The sequence below is a fragment of the Cryptotermes secundus genome, unplaced genomic scaffold (assembly GCF_002891405.2).
Source record: "Cryptotermes secundus unplaced genomic scaffold, Csec_1.0 scaffold674, whole genome shotgun sequence".
Lineage (NCBI taxonomy): Eukaryota > Metazoa > Arthropoda > Insecta > Blattodea > Kalotermitidae > Cryptotermes > Cryptotermes secundus.
The window spans coordinates 410,534-437,913 of NW_019718623.1; the positions used below are offsets into that span (position 1 = coordinate 410,534).

Genomic DNA, 27,380 nt, shown 5'->3' on the forward strand with positions numbered 1-27,380 from the left:
ATGAAACTGACTCTCTGTGAAAGGGTAAAAGACCGGGCCGCTCGCGTGTATCGGAGGAGAACGTGGAGCGCATTCGAGTGAGCTTTGAGCGTAGCCCAATGAAGTCAACCCGTAGTGCTAGTAGAGAAACTGGACTATCGCAAACAACTGTCTGGCGAGTATTGAGGCGCCGGTTAGTGTACAAACCATACCACCTACAACTGGTGCAGGCTCTTCGGGCAAATGATAAGGTAAAGGGTGTAGAATTTTGTAAACATATGCTCAAAAACATGGGAGATGAATCGTTTCTGCCTCGTGTAATTTTTAGCGATGAAGCTACGTTTCACGTAAGTGGGAAAGTCAACAGGCACAATGTTCGCATAAGGGGGCTACAAAATCCCCGTGTAACACTCGAACATGTGAGGGACAGCACGAAATTTAATGTGTTCTGTGCACTATCGTTAAAAAAGTTTATGGACCTTTCTTTTTTGATGAAAACACGGTTACTGGAGTAACGTATCTTAGAATGCTGCAAAACTGGCTTGTTCCTCAAATGAATGAAGATTCAGGAGATTACATTTTCCAGCAGGACGGAGCTCCATCCCATTGGCACCTGATTATTCGACGTTTCCTGAATGAATCTCTACCTCACCGAGGGGTAGGTCGCATGGGGAATGAAGACCTGGCACGTCAGTTCTGGCCACCGAGGTCTCCTGATCTCACACCCTGCGACTTCTTCCTGTGGGAATTCGTGAAAGATGCAGATTACATACCACCTATTCCCACAAATTTGAATGACCTAAGAAACCGTATCACAGCTGCGGCGAACTCAGTGACGCAAGATATTTGTCATCGAGTGTGGGATGAATTCAGCTACCGTCTAGATGTTATCCGTGCAGCTGGAGGGGGGGCACATTGAACATCTATAAACTTCCATGTATGTATAATCAAATGTAATTTACAGAATTGAAATGCAACATATAATTCAGGAAATAGAGCCAACTGAAATTGTGTCCATCTTTCTGAATCACCCTGTATATTACTGTTACTCTTTAGTGTACAGTATACTTATTTTTATTAATACTAATTTGTTTAATTGTAGTTGTAATTGTATTTGCATTGTATTCATTATGTGTAATGTGTCCTTTATTGTTTGTACAGTTTTGTTTGAGTGTGGTGTTTTTTTTTGTGCTATATGTGTTATTTGTGTATAGTTTCTTATTGTAGTACCACTGCCACTGAGTAAAAACCCCCATTTGCAGTTTAAATAAATAATAATAACAATAAAGACCGATTAACTAATAAACTATCTGATATAATTAACTCAATAACATATTCAGCTAACTGCAGTGTATCAATATTGTGACATACAGACCCGTTGCTAGACAATGACCGCGAAATACGCAAATGTACGACAGCTGTTACTGAGTAACCATTTCGCAAATATATATTCCAAGGTAACAATTAAACTACAACAATGAGGAGCGGTGTTTTCTATACGATCCGTCCCGAGATCTGGTTACGATTGGGGTCAAGATGAATTGGTTGGTGGTAAACCGCCAGTCATAAAGTAACTGAGTCTGACTGGGAATTTAGTCAATTGTGAGAGTCGCCGGCCAGGAAGAACGTGAATACGGAGGCTGAGGAAGCTACGGTACTCGAAGCCGTTACCAGGCGACAACCGATGAAGATGCAGCAGATTGAGAAGACTTAGTGCGTGCTATAATGAATTGTAGAGTGTGAATTAGCGTTAACGCTATAGTTACTTGTAGTTACGGTTTGTAAGTATTCAGTAAATCCAGTTACCAATTGAAACCCCGTCTTTAGTCACTCCATAAAATCGTGACAATATACAGACATATTCCTATGTATTTTAGATTGCTTATTTAACGAGGTATCGGTACAGAGGTTCTATAGTATAGGTTCATTACAGTGTTTTTTTATGTCTTTATTATACCAGATTAAAATATAAGTTGCTTCATATGTTGAAAACCAAAATATGCAATTAGGCCCGTAGTTTCTTGCACTTTTAATGCTTACGCGTTTTCAGTATATATAAACAAACGATTGAATTGTTCCATTTCAATTACATCTCTCCCTACTTACACACATTTTAATTTTCCGAGCAGGTTGCTGTAGCATAGCGATCTACAGTCGTAATCGTGAGACGCCGGAAGTCCCATCCTAAGTTTTTTCTCGTCATTTTACTTAGTTACTACCGACAAGTGCTGGGATAATACGTTGATTTTGTCATGATAGCTTTCTTCCATAGCCATTCAAACTGATCATTCTACCACTGATGTTGTACAGCCTAAATACTGACAAACAAAACTAACAAACTCCGTGGTTTTAGTCCGCAAGTGACCATACCGACCGAGCGACTGCCGCTTGTCGGCGAAGTTAGTGCCAACTTTTGCGGATAGAGGGTGTCACGTGGGCAGCGCAACGGATCATAACGGCCTTTAATTTCTGTTTTCTAGACCGGTGCCGCTATTTCTTTGAAATACCTCAATTATCCTCACGAGTCTGAGTGCACCCCGTTCCAGACCCACTACTCAGAAAATCTGGTAGCGCCGGGAATCGAAACCGAACCTCTGGATCTGTAGCCAGGAACTCAGACCACTAGACCACAGAGTCGGTCTTTCTCACATTCATCAAGAAATCTAAAATCTCAGAGGCGTGTTCCTCGATAGGAAGTACTGCACTCCTCTTGCGACAGAAATCATACAGGCTTTATTTTGATTCTGATCTGCTAAGAACTCAACATCCCCTAATTTATTTGTCGGGGAGAATTTTACACAATACTATTTCAAACTTTATCCTGTGTTCGATCTCTTAAAATGTGAATAAGGTGTCACTGGAAGTCATAAAGTTATCTACCTTGTTATTCACCATTACAACAAACACTGCGCCTCCTGAGAGGCCGTTCTCTGCTTTGAAGAGGGTCCACACTTACCTAAGCAGCACGCAGACCCAGGAGTTTTCATTAATGGCACTTGAGAAGAAAATTCTTCAAGACCTAGAAAAAAGTTCGAACTTCTGTGACTGTCAGATAGTTTCGCGGAAGGAAATTGTTTGGCATGTAAAAATTGAGCGCACGATGCAATGAAGGAGGTAAGTTCAGTAGTTGCTAATAATTCTTTTTTGGTTTATATGGTCTTCCTCTTTTAGATCTTAATTCTGCCATCGGATTTGCACATCGTCTTGTGTGATGTTTGTACCAAACTGCCAACATCTTCACCTAGCTTTGTCTTGGAATTTGACTACTCCAAACACGTTACAATACATTAGTGTCCCTTTCCAGAAGACAGTACTCCTCAAGGAATTGTTTATCCGCGGTTTATTTAACGACGTTTCAGTTAGATATATCACGGAATGATATGATCAGTGTATAAGGAAAAGAAAAAGAATATGGAAGAAAAATGTTGTGGCGTGGGGAAAATTATGACACTGTCTGTCTTCAAATGTGTAATGACACGTGTGCTGTCAGGATTTTTCCAACATGCTGGGGGCAGGGAGAAAATTTACTTACAAGCTTATGTTTAACTGTCGGGACACATGGATAGATATTAATGCACGAATAATTCGAGAAATTACGAATATTTCACAGAAAATAAAAGTTAAAGCAGTTCCAAAGAAATGAAAATTACACGATGAAATCATTTAATTCACTCCCTTTCCTCAAAAGTGTCGTTCAAAGAACATTTAGAAGCAGTCTATTAAAGTCGAGAACACTGGAATCAAAAATTTCAGTTTTGCTTAGTAGTCTTAATATAATATATTTCGAAAGACCAAATACTGCATGGTACACATGTTTTTCGCCAGTTATAATATTGGACCACCTATTTGAAACACGAAGTATTAAACGTAAATATGCCTCAACCTGAATAACAGTCTACGAACCGAAGAATTCCGCTCTCCTTCTCTGTAATGAGAAATACGTCAATTTCTATTAATTCGAAAATAGTGTAACATTTGTTTTGCCAGTAAACGCAATTATTCTGCTTTTAGCAAACGGCCCCAAACGTTTCGAACAGTATGAATGAAAGTTCATCTCATACCAATTCGTGCTCTAAGACACAATTTCCTGAATTTGCCGTTCTAACACAGCGGTCGATCAATTTGAGAAAAACGCCAGAACCACCGTTAATCTGAAAACAACTCGAGCAGCGTTCGATAATTCGTCGTTACTTCATATTATAGGTTCTCACATTGGTGACCATGAGGGGTGCGATCTTCTGGGTTGTAACGAAGTGTAGTTCGTAAAGTCTACCGACGTTGCGGACTAACTTATCACCTCCAATTTTAGGGTTAAGTAAAGTCCAGAAAACAGATCACGAAGATGGTGGCGATATGATCCTCCTAACCGTCTGTAGATTTCTACCGAATTATTCGGCGTTACAACCCAGAAGAACGTAGCCCCGAATCCAGAATCCGAAGTTCGTAAATTATATGTCACTACTGAAATTCAAAATATGACGGCCGCATAGATTTCGCGCGAGGACACCAATAACTGTGAAAAACATCAAGAAAACGAATTTCGGAAACAGTAGACAAAGGTAAGGTAAAGCTGCCCCTGTAGCAGACCGTGTAGCTCCCAAATTTTCTAGACAATCGACTCAAAGATGGGGGTGAGGTTGTCAGCCTTAGCCGCCGGCCGCTCTTTACCCCCCCCCCCCGCACCCACGCAGCGGAGAGGGGGGCGCGCGAGAGACAAGAAGACGAGCGGGGCGCNTTTCCCCCCCCCCCCCGTAGATATGTGGTAGAGGCAGAGTCGAAAAGAGGACCATAGTGCGGCTGGAAGGTTTAAGTAAATTGAAAAACCCACTGACCTCCCTGGGATTCAAACTCGCGACCTCCCGACTTGTAGCATAATGCCTCAACCAACTATGCTACCTCATACCCCTATAGACAAAGGTATTAGTTCAATTTTAAGGACCAAAGTCTGGTCCAAAAATGAGAACGGATGTCGAATTCTTAACTCCAGGCCCATGTTAACAAAGTTGCTTTGCCAGTGCCTGAAGATGTCGTAATTATTCACAATAGCAATACATACAGCAATGTGTTCCTGGACCTGCATTGCAATAATGTGTTTAAAAATGTATGCTGACCATTCCCTTGGGCTTTTCTACGCACCTGAAGTGTCTACTTAGTTCTGATAAGCCATTTCCATGCCTGACCTATACAATTGTGTTGGTAATAGTGACCACGCTATGGGCTGAACAACTGAAGCACCGGGGTTTGTTTCCACAATAGGACAAGAGAAACATTTTGTAAAATATGGTATGTGAGTCTGTCTGAATGATATCATCGTTCACAAATTACTACATTATAAAAACCAACACAAAAAGAAAAATGAATTAAATAATCTGATCAATTCAAACTCTTCTGTGCACAAGGAACAGAAACGAATGCTCTCATTGGACATGGCCTTAATTATTTTAAGCAAATATTTCAAAAGAACCCTATTACAATTTAATGGGAACTTAAATGAGTTGTTTTATATATATATATATTTTTTTTGTCATAATTAACCGGTCTTACTAGTTCATATGTAGGTAGTATACTTCTTGCAACATATTGGTGTATGTTTACAGATCCGACATGGAGCAATTTTTGTTCCAGACATATGTGTACTTATTCCATACGAAGATATATGCTCTGGATTTCTATTATGAAAGGAACTAAATGCATAGTGCAGCCGATGTAGCTCAGTCGGTATAGCGACTGGCTTCAGGCTGGAAGACTGAGGGGTCGCAGTTCAAGTCCCAGTAGGATCAAGAATTTTCTCTTCTCCATGTTGTCCAGACCAGGGCTGGGGTCCACCCAACCTCCTATCCAATGAGCATGGGGGCTCTTTCCCCGAGGGTAAAACAGCAGTGGTGTGATGCTGACCATTCACCTCCAACTAGTGCCAAGGTCTAGAAAACATTGATCTATACATTCACTCCCCCATACGCTTTCACAAGGTAATGCTTAATTAGTTAAGCACAGGGACAACTTTATCTTACCTTTACAAAATACATCAGTTTGAAAGGAAATAATGAGGATGACTGTTTCAATCTGTGGTATTCATGGAAGCATATTTTATTCTCTATGTGACACCAAAATTTTACACAATGAACAAAAAGGTTCTATGAACAAGATAGTAGCATAAAAATTGCACATGGTAATTGCATGGAAAATAATATTATAACAAATTTTTCCTATGGATTTAATCACTGTTTCAGTCTTGTACATACACAAACCATTTGTGGAACAGTGTTAAATTTTCATGCTTACCAGTGACTGACAAAACTACCCAGGATTCCCTCTTATTTAAGAACAAACGTTGTTATTAAACAATTGCCAAAGAGATCAGTTTCCTCAGCTCTCTCTCTCACACATGAACACACACAAATAAATGTTTAATGTTTTTTATATTAAGTCTGACTAATATAAGGGCTTATCCCTAAACTTGAGGAAAACTGAAGTGTTAAAATTTGAAACAATCAATCGTGACAATATGCCTGTACATTTAAAGTTTAACGATGAATTATTACAAGAGAAAACTCATATTAAATTTTTGGGCATTGAAATTGATAAATTGTTGAATTGGAAGAGACAGATTGAATCGTTGTTGCCCAGATTGGGAAAGGCATGTTATGCAACACGAATTATGAAAACATATAGTAATGTTACAACACTTAAAATGATATATCATGCATACTTTCATTCACTCATGAGATATGGAATAGTTTTTTGGGATAATTCGTCAGAGGCCAAGATCTTTCTCTTACAAAAGAATACTATTAGAATAATAATGGGGATGAAACACAGAGAGTCATGTAGGCCAGCATTTATAAAGTTAAATATATTAACACTGGTCTCTCAATATATTTTATCTTTGATGACTTTTATGATAAATAACTTGGAATATTTTACTTTTAATTATTCAATTTATGAGAAACCAACAAGACATAAAAGAAATTTACATGTCCTACAATCACATCTTGCAATGAGGCAGAAAGGAGTTCACTGCATGAGTATAAAAATATTTAACAGTCTGCCTGATTATTTAACTAATTTAGTACATGATAAAAACAGTTTATAAAAGAAATAAGAGATGTCCTAATACATAATCCGTCATATACCGTTGATGAATTTTTGCTCTTCTGTTGGGATCAACAGCTAAGGAATAGAAGGGGAGGGCATGCTGACTGATGGATGTCCCACAGTAGGCATCAATATAGACATTAAGTGTAAGTGTAAGTTAAGGAGACAAACTTGCTTTGGAGCTTCATTCCTGGCTGCTTCATCTGTAAAAAAGAAAGTGTGTGCAAAACTATGGGTAGAATATTTCGCATTCTGACAAATCAGGTGACTAAATTGTAGAATTTTGTAAAAATGATGCAGGAAGTTTGATCTTAGTCATGATAAATCCTAAAAATTGTCAGCTAAAATCTCTGCAGGTTACACAGACTGCTAGTATGCTGTGAGTAATGCTATGAACTCTTTCAGTCAGCCAGAATGTTAAAAGATTTTTAAATTTGGTAAAGGAAAGGACTTTTCTCATCTAATATTAATATTCTGAAGCCCAATGGTCATTATATATACCATTTGTTTCAAAATACAAAAACTTTCCATTCTTCCCACTGAGTGTATTTATGCCTTTCTACTGGAGCTCACAATAAGCAGTGATTACTTCCCGAAAGAGTATTAACTGATTTGCCTAGTAAGAGAAATGAAATAAGTTTCATAAGAGGTATGCAATAAATTTCTATGTGTTATGTAGAATAATTCCAGTTTTTAATAACATGAAGTCACTAATCATGTACCACATTAAGTTGTGGTCAGCTAGCAATCATCGTCTGATAGGCCTCTTCTCTCTGTGTATCAACATTTTATACATATTAGAACTCTCGTGTAATGATCATAAATTCAAGATTTTCCATCATATGATGTTTTGTTTAAAAGATCCCAACTCAGTAAAAATCTGTGTTAAATTACCTCAATTTAAGATCTTCTTCAGTTTGTTGTTCAAGATTATTGTCATACATTCCAATAATCAGAATTCTCCAGATATAACAACTGCATTCAAGGATAATTAAAAGTGTATGAAGTAGTCTCATTATATCAGAAGATATTGCTGAAATCTGAACAGTGCCATAATGAATATATACCCAGAAGCTGCTAATATTCATAAATTATTGCAATATATACAATAAAATTGTAATTATAAATACCATTAGCATAAAAAAATACATATGATGATTGGAACATGCATCAAAGGAAGTAATTATTTCTTAATTCGGGGAATATCCCGGAATTTGCCTGAAGACAACGACCATCCTAAGGCTTCGTGGTTTTTATCAGCCCCACCATGCCTACTGTCCAATCCTTGATTTACTAAGAGTGAATTCTGTATAGCCTAAATTGCTGAATATTGCCTCCCATGTGTGAGCCAACATCACTATTTATCATTTCAATAGTCTGTAAACAGAAGGATTTAAATGAAACTTATAGTAAAGTCTGTATAGGTAAACATTCATCTGATACACTTTCTATCCTTGGTCTAAATCAAGGAGATGCTCTATCACCATTGCTTTTCAACTTTGCTTCAGAATATGCCATTGGGAAGGTCTACAAAAACCAGGTGAGGAGGATTGAATTGGGTAGTCATACCACAAAAATATAACAAACCACAAGACAAAGAAGGGAAATAATGAGCATAGTGGAGGCTCTCATAAGCTCAAGCTCACTATGCAAAGATGTAACCACTGTGGACCAGGCTGGGGCCGAAATGGAAGCCAAGCACGACAATTTACTTGCCGACTGGCAAAGATAGACGCCGGCCAAGAAAAAAGGAGGGCAGACATGATGGAGAGAAGGGAGGCTGAAATAAAAGCCTTACTTACTTACTTACTCATGAAGCTGAGCCCTTCTGAAGGAGCTACCAATTCTGCAGCCACTCAAGAATTTACAAGCATTTCATGGAACCCAAAGGTTCAGTACCGTGTTCACAAGAGCCCTCCACTGGTCACTATCCTCAGCCAGATCAATCCAATCCATACCATCACATTCTATCTCTCTAAGATCCATTTTAATATTGTTCACCCACTTACGCCTTGGTCTTCCCAGTGGTCTCTTTCCTTTTGGCTTTCCCACCAATATCCTATATGCATTCCTTGTCTCCCCCATTCATGCTACATGACCTGCCCACCTCATCCTCCTTGACTTGATCATTCTAATTATACTTGGAGAAGAGTATAAGTTATGAATATCCTCATTGTGCACTTTTTTCCAACCTCCTGTCACTTTATCTCTCTTCAGTCCAAATATTCTCCTCAACACCTTGTTCTCAAACACCCTCAGTGTATCTTCCTCCCTTAATGTCAGAGACCAAGTTTCACACCCATACAGAACCACAGGCATAATTATAGTTCTGTATATTCTAATTTTTATGTTTTTGGACAACAGACGAGAAGACAAAAGGTTCTGGACTGAATGGTAGCAAGCATTACCCGAGTTCAATCGCCTCTTAATTTCCTCCTGAATCAGGTTTCGATCTGTTATCGTTGTTCCCAAATATCTGAACTGTGCCACATTTTCAAAACATCTGTTTCCTATCTTTATGTCATGATTTTGCCCTGCATTTTGGTGACGAGACAGTAACATATACTTAGTTTTCTCAGTGTTTACTTCTAGACCAACCTCTTTACTTGCGTCAATTAAAGTTTGTGTGTTTTTCTTTATGGTATCTACATTATCACCCAGTAGATTCACATCATCGGCGTAGACCAACAGCTGATGTGTCCCGTTTAATTTCAGTCCCACCTGGTTTCCCTGGACCTTCCTAATGGCATATTCTAAAGCAAAGTTGAAAAGGAGTGGCAATAAAGCATCTCCTTGTTTCAGACCATTCTGGATAGGAAATTTATCAGCCAAATGTTTACCTGCACAATCTTTACTATATGTTTCATTTAAACACATTTCAATCAACCTAACCAGTTTCATGGGTATCCCAGACTCTATCAGAATATTGTACAATACTTCCCTCCTAACTGAATCATAGGCTTTCTTGAAGTCTATGAATAGCTGATGTACTTTCTCACCGTACTCCCATTTTTTCTCCAATATCTGACAAATGCAAAAGATCTGATCTGTAGTTAATCTGTTACGTTGAAACCCACACTGATGATCCCCAATAATTTCATCTATATATGGACTTAACCTTGAGAGAAGAATACTGGACAAAATTTTGTATGAGGTTTGCACAGGGTGTCCCAGGAGGAATGGACCAAACTTCGGGAGGGTGTTCCTTATGTTAAAGTATGCCGATATAACCCAAAACACCTATGTCCAAAGTTGAACGGTTACGGAGATAATGGCCAGAGAAGTGTCAAACTTTGACCGGTGTTACACACTTGTTGATTACAAAATACATATTAAAACTGGCAGGAATATGTGGATTCTGTAATGTTAATAATGTACGTAATATAAAACTAACTTGTGAGTGACGTGAAGCCATAAAATTGAAGTACAAACAACTCGCTCGCCATGTCATAATTGTCCTTAGGGCTTCCAAGCACTATACATGACACGCGACTGGCCAACGCTGACGTAATGTGGCTGACTGCGCTATAAGCCGACTACATAACTGTATTAAACATACATTTACGGAAAATCTCTTTTGGAATTTCATTTCCATTATCTCATGTGGATTATTATGGGACCACATATGCACATTTCGTAAATTATTTACACCGTCCAGGGTAAAAGACGCCTCGTCACTGAATAAAATGACGCTTAACAGTTCGGGATGAACTTTTATCCAGTGGCACAAATCCATACGCTGAGCATGGTCGCNGGACAGATGCGGACTTCTCTGAACCATATCAAGAATGTTCTCTCGTGTGTCTATCATTCGTACATCCTCCCTTTCAGAGTGCACAGAAACACTTGCAAGAGAACCAGTATCACGCAATGTCTGGTGAATTCGCGTAAATACACTTCGAGATGGAATCCTTCGATCGGGAAAACGCCTTTGGTATTCTTCAACAGCAGCATGTGCATTGCCACCGCAAAATCCACACACAAAATGCATATCACAATATTCCACGTGTGAAAACACAAGAGGCATTTCAGCAACTCATCACACAACTAATTTACCACCCATTCACGACCCCGCCGCAACGTAATCTGTAGGCTCTGTAGGTAGTGCATGAGCTTATGGCTAGTGTGACTCACAGCACTCAAGGACAAACAGATAAGAGTCTCAGCTGACAGGTATAGTGCATGGACCTGCCAGAAGACCACACTTTTCTCGGGCCATTATCTCCGTAACTGTTCAACTTTGGACATAGGTGTTTTGGGTTATATCGGCATACTTTAACATAAGGAACACCCTCCCGAAGTTTGGTCCATTCCTCCTGGGACACCTGTATAAGTGACATCCCACAATAATTACTACAGTCAGTTTTATCACCCTTCTTGTGAACTGGTACAATAATAGACTCCTTCCACTGATCATCAGGCAATTTTTCCTTATGCCAAATAGAAGTAATTAGCTTGTGGATCTTAGAACATAATATTTTGCCTCCTGCTTGAATAAGTTCTGGCAAAATTTGATCACTACCTGGAGATTTATATCGTTTCAATTTTGCAATAGCACTTTCAACCTCAAAAGGGCTAGGATTAGGTACTAACAGCTCAGCTGTATGGATTTCTGTCTGCCTAAAATCACTCACCCGATGTACATTCAATAACTGAGAGTAGTAGTTCTTCCACATATTCAAAATGTTGTGGGAATCTGCAAGCAGATCACCATTCTCATCCTTCATTAAGTTACTGCTAGGTTGGTAACCCCTCATAAAGTCATTTATTCCTCTGTACAGGTGTCTAATGTACTTGTTCTTACTGTTCACTGCAAGCTCATCAATTTTGTCTTCTAGATTTCCCTCTTTTTGTTCCTGAAATGCCTACTGGTTCCACATTTTATATTGTTCAGACTATCGCCATTGAACTCGCTTAGATCCTGTAAACACTGCAAATTGGCCTGCTTTCTTTGATCTAATAATTTTGAGCATTCTTCATCGAACTATGGCTTATACTTCTTTGGTTCATAATAACCGAATGGTTTGATTAAAAGTCTACGAGGAGAAATGGTAGGCCGAGCGGGAAGCCGACCGAAAAAAAGAAGTCGACTTTGAGAAGAGGATGGGCGAGCGGAAATGTGACCAAGAAAGAAGGAAGGTTGGACGGAAAGGACAGATGATCGGGAAGAGATGTTGGAAGGGCCCAGCATGCAACAATGGCATATGGGACTGAGGCCTGAAACAGTAGCTATGAGGCGGCAGATGGCCACTATAGTTGAGGAAGCCAGTGGGGCAGACATGGGGAAATTCTCGATCCCTGAAGCACCTGGTCGCTGCAGCAATGAGGATGACACCCACCATGCAAAAGTGACACGGTGCAAGGAACATGGACTTCAGAAACAAATCAAAGATGATATTGCACCCAGAACTCCGAAGGGGTGAACGTCCTGAAAGAAATGCTGGAAGGGGACAGAATGCAAAGTTGGAATGAAGAATCCAGACATAAGACGACAGCTGCGTCTTAAGATTGAGAGGACATCACAGGGGATTGACAGAAAGGCTTCGGACTGATGTTCTTGAAGAGAGCAACCAGAATGTTCAGGTGGTTTTGGAAGGTGAGAAACTGGGCAGTGTGGAATTGTCAGCCCCTGCCAAAGGGGAAGAAAAAAGCGTAATAGCACCGTTATCATAAAATAAGCCGGAAAGTTGAGAGCAACGGTCACTCGGAAAAGTTTTCCCCACCGTGGGAAAGAGAAAATCGAGGAACAACTTTGGATGATGGAGATACATCTGGATCTAATGGCGCCTTAGCAGTGAGCAGCTCGGGACAAGGGCACTTCAGGGGGGAGCTGTGGTGGAGGTTGGAGAGTGGTCACCGCAGGAAAGACCGAACCACAAGAAGATGCCACGAGCAGGAAACCTCGGAAAAGAAGAACAGGCGGTATGCCTGTAGGCTGTTTGGGACGAATAACTTTAAGTTGGGAGCAATGTTACATGTATACCCATTGATAGGCAACAAGTTGCTAAACTATTTAGAGCGAAGACAACATTCTTGGTAAACAGTTTTTCATTTCTATGTTACGCAACAACAAAGGAGGCCGTGTTTTCTGTAGATCTGGTTGACGAGCCAATAGACTGGCAGGATAGCAATCATGTGATATGTTTACTGTAGGTCCGTGTCTGTGCCGAAGGTTTAAACAGGAGAGTGAAGCTCGCTTGCAGTCAGTCATAGCTGAGAGCCCGAGTCAAGGACACGAAGCCATTATGGAAAGGAGTTGTGAGGATTCAGCTGTGAAATGTTAATAGACATTGAAGAATTTATGTGTGTTGTAGTGCAGTGATATCAGGAGTGTGATAGTGCTAGTTCCTGTCCTTAATTGCGCTACCAGGAGAGGACTGGTGTGTGTGTGTGTAACAGGGAATTATAAAGTGTAAATCAGCGAAAGCACTCTACAAGTTGTAATTAAGATAACATGGAACCGAAGTGCTAATAAATCCAATAATCCGAATTAGAACCCATTATTTTTGTCACGTGTACCACCCTACACATGACAATATAATATATAGGTTAAGAACTATCTTTCAACAAGGCCATGACAGCTACCTTCAAAATAATTATCAACTCAAAATCCAGGGGGCACGCGGTAGTGTAGTTGGTTGACGCACTATGACACAAGCCGGAAGGTCGCAGGATCGATTCCCAATGAGGTCACTGGATTTTTTCAATTTACCTAATACTTCCAACCACACTATGGCCCTGGGGTTGACTCAGCCTCTAACAGAAATGAGTACCAGGAATATTCTTGGGGGTAAATGGCAGCCGGCACGTAAGGCTGCCAACCCTATCGCCATCTGTGAGCCGACTGTCTAGAAAATGTGGGAACCTCAACATTTCAGAAATCTATGGGCCTCCACGGCCTGTTACAGGGATACCTTTACTTTTACTTTTTTTTTTACTCATAATCCGTGATTACTTCCTCATCTCGATCAATTGCATACACCTTCTACAGTTGTACAGTTGATACAGCGTCATTTGCTTCAGAATCAGTTTTACCAAGAGCTTGTTTCTATCAACTGTATTGGCTTTGAGGGTTAAAGTAAAACCTATTTATAAGTTACAGGAAATTCCTATTACGAGTTGATTAAATTTACTTTACTGAAATTTACTTACAGCAGAATAAAGAACTGCCAACATCTAACACAATTAAGCTTTTATACACAGCCATAATGTGAAGTCATCCAGGTTTCGATGTGAGCAGACGTCTAAATTTTACTAAACCAGAAATAAATATTGCTAAACCATTCTGAAATCCACAGCTACATTAAAGCAATCATAGGCCGTGCCATAGATCAAGCAGTTAGTCACTGGCTTCCCACCGAGGCTGCTGGGTTCGATCCCGGGTCTGGTCAAGTGGGATTTGTGGTGGACAAAGTGGCGCTGGGGCAGGTTTTCTAAGAGTACTTCGGTTTCCCCTCCCAATCTTCATTCCACCAAATGCTCCACAATCACCCTCACCTATCATCTGGGCCTGGTACAAGAGGCCACAAGTGGCCGCAGTACAGGGGACTTTGTCCCACCCCACTAGCTACAAAAAAAAGTAATCTTATATTGGATAGGTTGATGTTGATGACAGTAACAATTAAAATAGGCTAATAATAACTGCATGAACTATAGGACTGTATATAGATTTAGTGCATTTAAGTCAGACTACTTTGATAAAAAGTTTATAATCTGATGATTTGGAGTTGTACATACCCAACGTGGCTTATCTGTTTAACGCCATCTGTGAAGAGAAAGAAATGCCTGTTAATATTCTCAAGTTCTTACAACATTTAAACCATATGCCATCTCTGCATTATCATGAAAGAAATTGCATGATGATAGGAATGTACATCAAAGCAAGTAATCATTTCCCAATTGAAGGAATAGCCCAGTCTTTGCAGTGTGGATAACAGGAATATCCTTAACCTTGCCAGGAACTCAATTGCAATTTTTGTTCAATTGGGACCATTGCCTAGAGACAGTGATGCTTGGTAAGTGAAATTCAGCTGTCAAGGAACTTACCACAATGAACATTCCCAACCATATAGCCGCAATTTGTTCTCCAACAAGGCGTCGTCCATCAGCCTGCAACACACATCAGTACAAGATTCATATCAGATTTAATCCCAACTGCACCTCGTCTACTGATCAAGTTTCTGAAACTTTCCGCACATATGCCTATTTATTATTTTCCAAATACTGTTCAGGAGATTTGAATGAATCTTTCTCTCTATGAAAACATTTTGATATATGACTGAGAGAAGTTTACAATTCCATGTTAAGGAGCCACTACTATGGACTGCCCAGGAGGATGAATGGTCCTCATGGGCAGACTTTGCAGTATGGATAATAGAAAAATTCTTGACCTTGTCAGGAACTGAACTACAATTTTTCTTTAATTCGGCCAAGTGCTTAGAGACATTGATGATTGGTAAGTGAAATTCAGCTGTCAAGGAACTTACATGTGCGGTGATTATTTGCAATTGTGTTGTCACTGCAAGTCCGTAGGCCATGAGTTGAGAGTCCAGCTGCAACACATATCAGTACAAGATTCATATCAGATTTAATCCCAACTGCAACTTGCCTACTGGCTGAGTTTCAGAAACTTTCCGAATATAAGCCAATTTATTATTTTCCATTTCCTGTTCAGGAAATCTGAATGAATCTCTCTCTTAGAAAACATTTTAATATATCATTAAGAGAAGTTTATAGGATGTGGCTGGCTTCCCACCGCGGCTGCCCGGGTCTGATCAAGTGGGATTTATGATGTACAAAGTGGCGCTGGGGCAGGTTTTCTCCGAGTACTTCGCTTTCCCCTACCAATCTTCATTCCACCAATTGCTCCACAATCACACTCACCTATCATCTGGGGCTACTACAATAGGCCAGAAGTGGCTGCAGTACAAGGGACTTGGTCCCACCCCACTAGCAATAAATAAAAAGAGAAAATTATAATTCCATGTTAAGGAGCCACTACTATGGAATGACCAGAAGGATGGGTGGTGCTCAAGGCCAGACTTCACGGTTTGAATAATAGAAAAAATAAGGATAAGCTGTCAAGAAACTTACCATACAGCCAAACAAGTGTCATGTCAACGAATTCACCACAATCATTTTGTATAAATGACGGTGCAGCTGCAACACACATCAGCACAAGATTAACATCAGATTCAATCCCAACTGCAACTTGCCTACTGACAGTTTCTGAAACCTTCTGAATATATGCTGATCTATTATTTTCTAAATATTGTTCAGGAAATTTGAATGAATCTCTCTCAGAAAACATTTCAATACATCATTCAGATAAGATTATAATTCCATGTCAAGGAGCCACTACTACAGACTGGCCACGAGGATGGGTGGTCCTCATGGCCAACTTCGCAATGTAGATAATAGAAAAATCCTTGACCTTGCTAGAAACTGAAGTACAATTTTTCTTTAATTCGGCCCTTTGCCTAGAGGCAATGATGTTTGGTAAGCGAACTTCAGCTGTCAAGGAACTTATCACAAGGAACACTGCAATCCACACACACATTAGGATCACCTGGTCCACGGAATCGTGGTTGTTCTGTAACATATACCAGTACAAGATTCATATCAGATTTAATCCCAATTGCAACTCGCCTACTGACTGAGTTTCTGTAACTTTCCAAATATATGCCGATTTATTATTTTCCAAATTCTATTCAGGAAATTTGAATGAATCTCTCTCTCTCTCTCTCTAATTTCAATACATCATTCAGATGAGATTATAATTCCATGTCAAGGAGCAACTAGTACGGACTGACCAGGAGGACGAATGGTCCTCAAGGCCAGACTTCGCAGTGTGGATACTAGAAAAATCCTTGACCTTGCCAGGAACTGAATTGCAATTGTTCTTTAATTTGACCCAGTGCCTAGAGGCAGTGTTGCTTGGTAAGCTGAAATTTAGCTGTCAAGAAACTTATCAGTCCATCCACCATGTACCATGTCAGTTCCAGTAATAGTGGCACAATGTACCTGCAACTCATCAGTACAAGATTCATATCAGATTTAATCCCAACTGCAACTCACCTACTGACTGAGTTTCTGAAACCTTCCGAATACATGCCAATTTATCATTTTTGAAATCCTGTTCAGGAAATTTGAACGAATCTCTCTCTCTCTTGGAAAATATTTTAATACATCAATCAGATAAGTTTATGATTCCATATTAAGGAGCAACTTATACAAGAACTGCAGGCTATGCATAAATAAATACTTTTCTGAGACTTACCGCAATATTTTGGGCCATCTGCCATATCCCCATTATTTAGGGGGGGGGGGGGGGAACAAAAAAAAACACAATTTCTGTATTTCACACAGATGCACATTCACAATCCGAATGCCTGACTTGTAACCATGATGTTAATTTGTTCATGTCTCGGACACAGCACAGTGAGAGTATCCACTCATTAAGCAACATTGCAACTGATCATTACCCACCCGCGTAATTCTCAAATAATAATATTGCTACTAGTACCAATTCTATACTAAACGTACGTTTAGTCGTATCTTACTACGCGAGTCACACCTATCCTCTTCTGTCGGAGCACTCTTTCTACTTTCGTGTGTGGTGTGCGTGTATAACACACGCAGTCACAGGAGCAAGACACAACACAAAGCACAATACACACACGAAAGTAGAAAGAGTGCTCCGACAGAAGAGGATAGGTGTGACTCGCGTAGTAAGATAGGGAAAAATCCTGTACAATTTTAATATTTTTAATATTTAATATTTATCAATATATATGATAAATATATATTTTAGTTATTTTAATATGAAGACGGCAAGGCATGCAGTGAACTAGTTTAACGTAAATCAAATAAGCACCTGAAGATGGCACTTTTGTGCCGAAACATATGGTGCGAGAGAGAGGAGTGAGGTAGATGAGTGTATGCACTGATAGGAAATTAAGTGATAATCATGATATGATTACAGATACTTTAATTACTTTCAAACTATAGGTGACAAGATCATTAATACCAATAATGGAAACATCGGCCACATTATAAAGTCAGATACTGAAAAATATTCAGATTATTTGTCTCAAGCTTTCACGATTCCCTTCCCAAAAATTAAACTCAACCATACCTCTACTAAAGGAATTGAAAATATAATTATGTCTTTAAGACCAAAAATTGTAGTGGGTATGATGAAATTCAGGTTAGAAATAAAAATTGGTGCGGCTTTCATTAGCTCCCAATTAACATAATTGTAACATCTCCCCAACTGGTGTCTTCCCACTTGGTTGAAATATTCAGAAATAAAATCATTATTTAAAAACAGAAAAAACTAATATGACTAACTACAGACCTGAATCATTACTGACATCGTTTTCTAAATTTGTTGAAAAGGTTATATATGCAAGACTGCACCAACATATAATGAGTAACAACATATTAGCAAATGAACAGTATGGTTTTAGGAGTAATTCATCTATAAAAATGGCCTCACATAAATTAATTAATGATATATATTGAATGCGCTGAATAACAAAATATTAGTTGGTGGCATTTTCTGTGATTTGAAGAAAGCTTTTGACTCTGTTACTGTCAATCTATCATCTTACTATCTAAAGTAGAACTTTGTTGAATAGTTGGTGAGGCCACTGCATTGATAAAATCCTATCTCAAAGATAGGTACCAAAGGGTTGTAACCATTAATTGGCATATTCATTCCAGATGGGGCAGAGTAAATAATGGTGTTCCCCAGGGATCAATACTGGGACCTTTATTGTTTAAATTCTTGGGCATTGAAATTGATAATACCATGAATTGGAAGTCACAGATTGAATCGATGCTGTCTAGATTGGGCAAGGCATGCTTTGCAATAAGAAACATGAAATTGTATAGCAATATTGAAACACTAAGAATGATTTACCAAGCATATTTTCTTTCAATTATGAGATATGGGATTGTATTTTGGGGAAACTTGTTGGAGGCTAAGAAGATTTTTCTTTTACAAAAGAAGGCCATCAGGATAATGATGGGAATGAAACCCAGAGAATTATGTAAACAGTTTTTAAAAAATTAAAAATTCTGACATTGGCCTCTCAATATATTTTATCTTTAATGATACTAATGATAAACAGTTTGGGGTATTATATTTTTAATCATGCAATTCATGGTAAATCAACAAGACAAGTTAGAATCCTACGTGTTCCTCAATCACATCTAACAAAGAGGCAAAACGGGGTCTATTGCACGAGTGTAAAAGTTTTTAATAGTTTGCCTGATTTTTTAATTTAGTACATAATAAAAAAGTTTATTGGGAAACTAAAGGATGTATTGCTTCAAAACACTTCTTATACTGTTGAGGAATTCTTGCTTTCCCGTCAAGACCTACAGCTAAGGAAAAGAGGTTATCTGACAGTGTACACTTCACTAACACTATGTCCTTGGCTGTGCTTATATATATATATGTGCTGCAATTTGTATTGCCTTTTAACTGTTGTATGTGTTTTTGACAAGTATGGATTATATACCCCATTGATTTTATTTGTGAATGTATAAGTGTCCAATGTTTTATATTCAGTGCCGGTGGCACATTTATGAATATTTTAAAGAAACGCAAATGTATACATATGTATGTTTCTTTTATATATAAATGACTTGCTAAACATTATAATTAGTTGATCCAAACCTATTCTTTTTGCACATGACACCAGCATAATTATCACGAATTCTAGCCCTTTAGATTATGGAAACGCTATTATTCAAACATTTAAAACATAAATGACCGATTTAAAGCTAATTCATTGACACTAAATTTTGATAAAACATATTTTCATACAATTTTTGATTAAGAATAGCTTTCCAGTGCATTTGCATATTGACTGCAGTAACAGATTGTTAAATCTACTAATACCAAGTTTGTTGCCTTAATTATCAACAATATGTTGCTGTGGAAAGGACTTGTTGACTGTCTTATGTCTAAATTAGGTTCAGCCTGTTATGCAATCAGGGTGTTAAACCTTATATGTCACAGGAAACAATGAGAATGATTTGTAATATTTTCATTCTGTTATGACCTGTGGTATAATTTTTTGGGGCAGTTCTCCACATAGTATTCATATTATAAGCTAAAGAAAAGGGTAATTAGAATAATAATTCTAACTCTAGAAGCAGAGACTCTTGTACGGAATTGTTTAAGAAATTGAAAATTTTTCCCTACCCATCAAAGTACATATTTTCTCTCTTACTGTTTATAATTAAAAACAGAGAACAGTTTAAATCTAACGCTGAGATTCATAGTATTAATTCAAGACACATTAACACTTTCCATTATCCAGTATGTAATTTAACAGTGTTTAAAAAAGGTACATACTATTTTGGAATCAGAGTTTTAATAATCAGCCTTCTAGCATAAAAAATTAGCTCATAACATGAAACAATTTAGATTTGCTTAAGAAAGATTTCTACTCTTAAATTCATTTTACTCATTGGAGGAATATTTTAACTTCAATATTAATTAACGAGCTTGGTCTATTATACGCTGTATGCCTAGTAGGCAACCATTTTTCCATTACTGAACTGGAATATGAATAGATACCAGATTTTCAGTATTCATTACATTTCTGTAAGATATGTTATTATTTTTGCCATATAATTCTGCCCAGTACCTAACTGGTGAAGATGAATGTATCGGATTTTTATGACCATTAAATGCAGTCTTAATCTTGTTGACTGTTATTTTGGTTACTTCTACGTGGATCGAATGATAAGTAAGAATCAGTGTTCAATCTATCCCTGCTTTATTAAGACTAACTTTTGATACACGAGGGCGTTTTATATATATTCACACACATAACCATGGTAACACATAACAACAGAGATTCTGTTTTTACACATGTAACCGTAGTAACACATAACAGTAGAGAAATTAGAAACAGCGCATGTAGCGCAGTCTGTTATTGAAAATTGTTTACTACAATGGTGCCAACTCTAGCATTATATTTTAACATTAGAGAGTTGCCAACACAACACTCCCCCTTAAACAATTTTGGGAGTTTAAAAAATAGATATTCATTAATCAATATATAAAAAAAATATTATTATTTAGAACGTCATTTGGAAACATTATTCTTAGCACAATCCAAGTGATTTAATAAAATCAGTATGTTTCCGTACATTTAAACCTTTTGTGCAACCATCAGCAACTAACTGATTTCCAAGAATTTAATGTACTGACAATTCCTTTGATTCAACCCTCTCTCTCTTACAAAATGAAATTTATGTCAATATGTTTTGTTCGGTCATTGGATTTTCGCTATAGCTAAAGCACCACGATTATCACAAAAAATAGGAATAGTGATTTCCTTGTTACATATTTCAAACCATAATTTTCTCAAGAAAATGGTCTTTCGCGGTGTGTGATAACACCATATATTCTGCTTCTGTGGTTGAAAAAGCTACAGTCCTTTGTTTTTTACATCGCCAACTGATAGCTGCTCCTGATAGTTTGAACACAGATCCACTAAAGGATCTACAANTTCATTTTACTCATTGGAGGAATATTTTAACTTCAATATTAATTAACGAGCTTGGTCTATTATACGCTGTATGCCTAGTAGGCAACCATTTTTCCATTACTGAACTGGAATATGAATAGATACCAGATTTTCAGTATTCATTACATTTCTGTAAGATATGTTATTATTTTTGCCATATAATTCTGCCCAGTACCTAACTGGTGAAGATGAATGTATCGGATTTTTATGACCATTAAATGCAGTCTTAATCTTGTTGACTGTTATTTTGGTTACTTCTACGTGGATCGAATGATAAGTAAGAATCAGTGTTCAATCTATCCCTGCTTTATTAAGACTAACTTTTGATACACGAGGGCGTTTTATATATATTCACACACATAACCATGGTAACACATAACAACAGAGATTCTGTTTTTACACATGTAACCGTAGTAACACATAACAGTAGAGAAATTAGAAACAGCGCATGTAGCGCAGTCTGTTATTGAAAATTGTTTACTACAATGGTGCCAACTCTAGCATTATATTTTAACATTAGAGAGTTGCCAACACAACACTCCCCCTTAAACAATTTTGGGAGTTTAAAAAATAGATATTCATTAATCAATATATAAAAAAAATATTATTATTTAGAACGTCATTTGGAAACATTATTCTTAGCACAATCCAAGTGATTTAATAAAATCAGTATGTTTCCGTACATTTAAACCTTTTGTGCAACCATCAGCAACTAACTGATTTCCAAGAATTTAATGTACTGACAATTCCTTTGATTCAACCCTCTCTCTCTTACAAAATGAAATTTATGTCAATATGTTTTGTTCGGTCATTGGATTTTCGCTATAGCTAAAGCACCACGATTATCACAAAAAATAGGAATAGTGATTTCCTTGTTACATATTTCAAACCATAATTTTCTCAAGAAAATGGTCTTTCGCGGTGTGTGATAACACCATATATTCTGCTTCTGTGGTTGACAAAGCTACAGTCCTTTGTTTTTTGCATCTCCAACTGATAGCTGCTCCTGATAGTTTGAACACAGATCCACTAAAGGATCTACGATCTAAATTTCCACCCCAGTCTGCGTTGGAAAAACCTTCCAATTGATCATTATTCTCAGAATATACAATGCCTACACTCATTGTAGTGTTTAGGTATTTTAGACCTCTTTTTAACAAAACCCAGTGCTCTCTCGTGAAACAGGTGTTAAATTGGCTCAAATAAGTCATAGCAAAAGATATATCAGGGCGCATGCATATGGTTAAATAAATCATTGAACCTACAGCTTGTTGACATGGCACATCATCTAGATTCTAGAACGATTTGTTTGATTTAGGCAACAGTTTCAATTTGCTATTTGGTTCTATTGGATGACTAACTGGTTTAGCCTCATTAGGAATATCAACATTCTTCAAATATTGAGTTTGGGTTAACTTTATAGTTTTCTTTGCCCCATCTCTGTTCACTTCCATTCCTGTACATTTCTTAACCAGTCCCAAATCCTTGACTTTAAAACAGTGTTGCAATTTTCTTTTTAAATTCTGAACTTCAACATTGTCATTATGAAATATGAAGAAGTTGTCAACATACAATGCTATATTAATTACAGAATTACCCTTTTGTTTGGTATAAATACATGGTTCAGAACAAGTTTGCTTGTACCCTAGGCTTTTCAGAACCTCTGCTGCTTTCTTATTCCACAACCTAGTGGCTTGTTTTAGTCCGTAACCCGATTTTTTAACTTGCAAACTTTATTAGACTCCCCCTTAATATCATATCCTTCAGGAAACTCCACATATATAACTTCCTCAAAATATCTGTTTAAAAACGTGGTACAGACATCAAGGTGGTCAATGTTCCAATCATGCTTAGCAGCTAAAGCAAATAACAAACGCATTGATGAGTGTTTTACTACAGGAGCCAAAGTTTCAAAATAGTCTATTCCCTTTGTTTGGCTACAAACTTTCGCCACTAAACGTGCTCTGTGACATGCAATATTTCCTTCAGCATCTCCTTTAAATTTGAAGACCCATTTTGACTTCACTACTGGCTTATTTGACGGCCTGTCTACTATTTTCCATGCTTTGTTTGTTTGAAAAGTTTCTAGGTCCTGTTGAATAGCTTTTTTCCATTTAGATTTATCGGCAGTTGACAGTGCCTCTTCATATGTGACTGGTTCTGACTCCTCATCTTTATGCATGGCTAAGTGGGTAATAAATTCTGGAAATTCTTTCTGTTTCCTGTTCCGAAGTGGATATCGTCTTTCTTCCAAATTTCCTGGTAATTGTTCTAAGCCGTTCTGCTCTAATGGAACTTCATTTCCTTCATTTCCTACTTGTGTTTGTTCTTCTTTGAGGTTTTCTTCTTGCGGAATCAATCTTTCATCTTGTGGGTCAAGGTAGAAACTTGACAGCTCTGGAAGAATCTCTTTAACCTGAAATCCTTTCTCACTCACTTTCTTGTTTATAATTTCTTCTTCCAGAAATTCTACATCTCTTTCCTTAACTATTTTTAATGGACTGAGGGGCTATGATAACCGATAAGCATGTGGGAGAGATCAATTTTTCTCCTGTCCATATTTCTTCAAGCAGTTGGTTCTTCAGTTTCTTGTGAGGTGATCTGGTCAAAAGATATATGGCTGTTTGTCCTGCTTCAGGCCAGAATCTTTTGTTGCAGCTGGAATCATACAACATCTTGTTTTTTCCAAAATACTGCGATTAGCTCGTTTGGCAGTACCTTTTTATTGTGGATTATATGGCACAGAGAATTCCCTCTTAACTCTCTTTTGTTTTAACATGTCATTGAATAATTTGCCGCAAAATTCAGACTGGTGAGAAACTTTCTCCAGATAAATAATTTGCAAGCTGATCTTAAGGTGGGGATACACGAGTGCGCCACGGCTGCAACGCGGCAGTACAAGTGATGCGCGGAGTGATTTGGTGCACCTCGAACCATGTGAATGTGGCGCGCAAGCCGCGAGCACCTCAGTTCCATTCTGTCTTCGCCGTCAACACGACCATGGAAGACGAGGAAGCTTTGCTTGCCTGCAGTGGTGCTGCGGTAGTTATAGCATACATTTTTTCAAAAGCAGCAACGTAGACCTCGACGATGGTGGTGTAGGGAAGTGTATAAAAAATGGGCAGGTAATGACTTGATGAGAGCTCTCAAATGTCAAGAAATAAGCGACCAATATAAAAACTTCACTGGGATGAGTCCCACCAACTTTGAAGATTTATTGATGAAATTCGGACCAAAGATCAGGAAAAGGCCCACCAACATGCGAGAACCAATCTCAATTGATGATAGGCCTGTATTTACTCATTAGTACTGCTAACAAAGTGATTTTATCCAGTGAAGAATGTAATTGTGTAAGAAATAAAATTTAAACCACGGTATTCTTTGACAATCTGTGTATATCGATATTCCAGGTTAGCAGTGACTTTACGATTCTTGGCGACAGGGGATTCGTATTATGGAAGCCTTCATTACCTGTTTCAATTTTCAAAACAGGCTATCGGATAAATAATCCCAGAAGTTTGCGCAGCAATTATCGAACGCATTAAAGGAAAATATAGAGGTGAGTTAAATGAGACTATGTACATTTCTTGCTTCCTTAATGTGGACATTTATTTATCACAATACATATTTCCAAATATTGAGAGGATTACAGTGGAAAATTTGAAACACGATACCAAGAAAAATCATTTCATACTTTATACAGGTAACTAGATATACGTATTAAGATACATGATTTTGTTTCAGCTTCCCACAAAACCTCTGGAATGGATGCAAATATGCAAGGTATTTGAAGATGTTTGGAATTTGCCACACTGTGTAGGTGCCATGGACGGGAAACACGTCGTGCTGCAGTCTCCAAGAAAGTCCGGCAGTGAGTTCTTCAATTATAAAAAACACTTTAGTATTNGAAAAATATATAAGAAATCTGCAAGCAAAGAGACCGTGAGAACCGGTAAAAGCTTAAACACCACATATACACGGTGCCAAATCCCAGAAGACTGCTTTCTTCGAGTTAAATGTAGTTTGTAATTAAAATCAAAACTAAATGTAAAGAAAAACAATTAAATGTATTAAAATAAAACCTAAATATGTACAATAAAAAGCTTACCTTTTCCTGTTCCTATTAATTTTTTCTCGCGTGACTTCTCCCTTCTGTATGACGAGAGCAAACTGATGATTTTTCTTTTGCAATCGTCTTCCGGACACCCTACATTCATAGCGATGTCCCGCCAAGCGTCACTTTTTTTTTGTTCTTTTTATAATAATCCTTTTCTCCGGGATTCCACAGTACAGGGAATGATCTGTATGCCTCTATGAGCCCCAAAATATCTCCTTCTGACCACTCCATGTTTCAAGCGTGCGCGCTTCACGAGATTCACGAGACAAATGGCAACCGAACCCGACCACACTGCGGCAACGAATCCCTTTGTGTTCGTCAGAAAAACCGACAGGAACCGGATTGCAGTTGAGGGGTGCGCTGCGCGTGTTCAAAATCACGTATATCAAAATCAGTGTATTATGTGTTGTGGTTTGTAATTTCGTCACGTAACAAAAACAAGATCAGTGCAATTGCCTGTAAATTCAATAAACAAGGAACGAAATAGAAAATGAGAACTCACCTAATTTTTTCTTTAGATTGTCATCAGCTTCATCAAATATAGGGATGATACTGCTACAGATCTCTTCCCACGCTTTATTCCGCAGACCTCGGTTTTTGTAGTCTTCCTTCCTTTCCTGTGTTCCATAACATAGGTCTAAATTGCACTTCACTAATCAGCACCTCTGTATCAATTGCATCCATTCTCCAAGCTAGCACTTTGCAAGACTACAAGCTAAACTGAACTGAACTGAACCGAACCGCTTGCGTCAAGCGTGAACTATAAAAACTACCGTATGGTATTGTTCCCACCCGCGTGGCGGGACACGCTAGGCGGTGATTGCTGCACGCCTGTCCCGACCGGTCCCGACACACCTCAGTCGCATGCCAGGCGGCAGAAAGGGCAGAAAGTGACCGCTCGTCGCGAGCAGGTAAGTATAAAATGGTCCCATTTAAACAATGTTAATACACACGCCTGGCATGTGGCGTGTGGCATGCAAGTATAAAAGAAGCCTTAGGGAACACAGTAAAAAAATGTGGGATATGAACCTCTGCAGTGCAAGAGATCTGGTTGCAAAATTATTTATTGAAATTCTTGCGAAAAACGCCTTCCTCGTCGGGTTGGGGGGGGGGNGGCGAGGAGCACTCAAAAGGAGCTGGTATATTAGCTTACCATCATACTATGTAGCTATGTATCGTCTCAGCCGGTCTCAGCTATTTTTGCATTTAGTTAGTGAAGATGGCAGCAGAATTGCACCTTGGTGTCATGGCGGCCATGTTGCCCACCAATAAGAAGTAAGTTTCACGAGGCTCATACAAGCAGCCGGTCACGTGATCGAATGGATCGCATGTGATACAGTTTCCTTTGTTCATGACTTCATGACGTTCATGACGGTCAACGAATGACTTCAGCAACTTCACGCAGGTCTCGACCAATCAGAGAGCCTAAACAAACCAATTTGAATACCCATAATTACTTGCGGTTATCGTTGTACATAATATGGAAATTGGTAAGTATGAATGTTTATTTGATGTGGTTGCGAAACGAAAGTAGACATTTGCGAACGAAATTACAGCTCCATATTAAACATATTATTTGTGTATATGAATGTTATGCTTACTACCACAAATAGAATGAGAAACATAGAAATCTT

General features: G+C 38.3%; 1 protein-coding gene across 1 annotated transcript; it reads right to left on the reverse strand.

The window, feature by feature from the left end:
- Positions 1–6,880: 6,880 nt before the first annotated feature.
- Positions 6,881–27,002, reverse strand: LOC117282165. The gene is made up of 9 exons (XM_033750723.1): positions 26,900–27,002; positions 26,249–26,363; positions 16,604–16,666; positions 16,168–16,233; positions 15,561–15,626; positions 15,121–15,183; positions 14,812–14,839; positions 7,969–8,114; positions 6,881–7,277 (listed from the first exon to the last, which is right to left on the reverse strand). The coding sequence occupies exons 1-6, from the start codon at positions 26,903–26,905 to the stop codon at positions 15,179–15,181; spliced, it is 321 nt and encodes a 106-aa protein (XP_033606614.1). The 5' UTR covers positions 26,906–27,002; the 3' UTR covers positions 6,881–7,277; positions 7,969–8,114; positions 14,812–14,839; positions 15,121–15,178.
- Between the last annotated feature and the right edge of the window lie 378 nt (positions 27,003–27,380).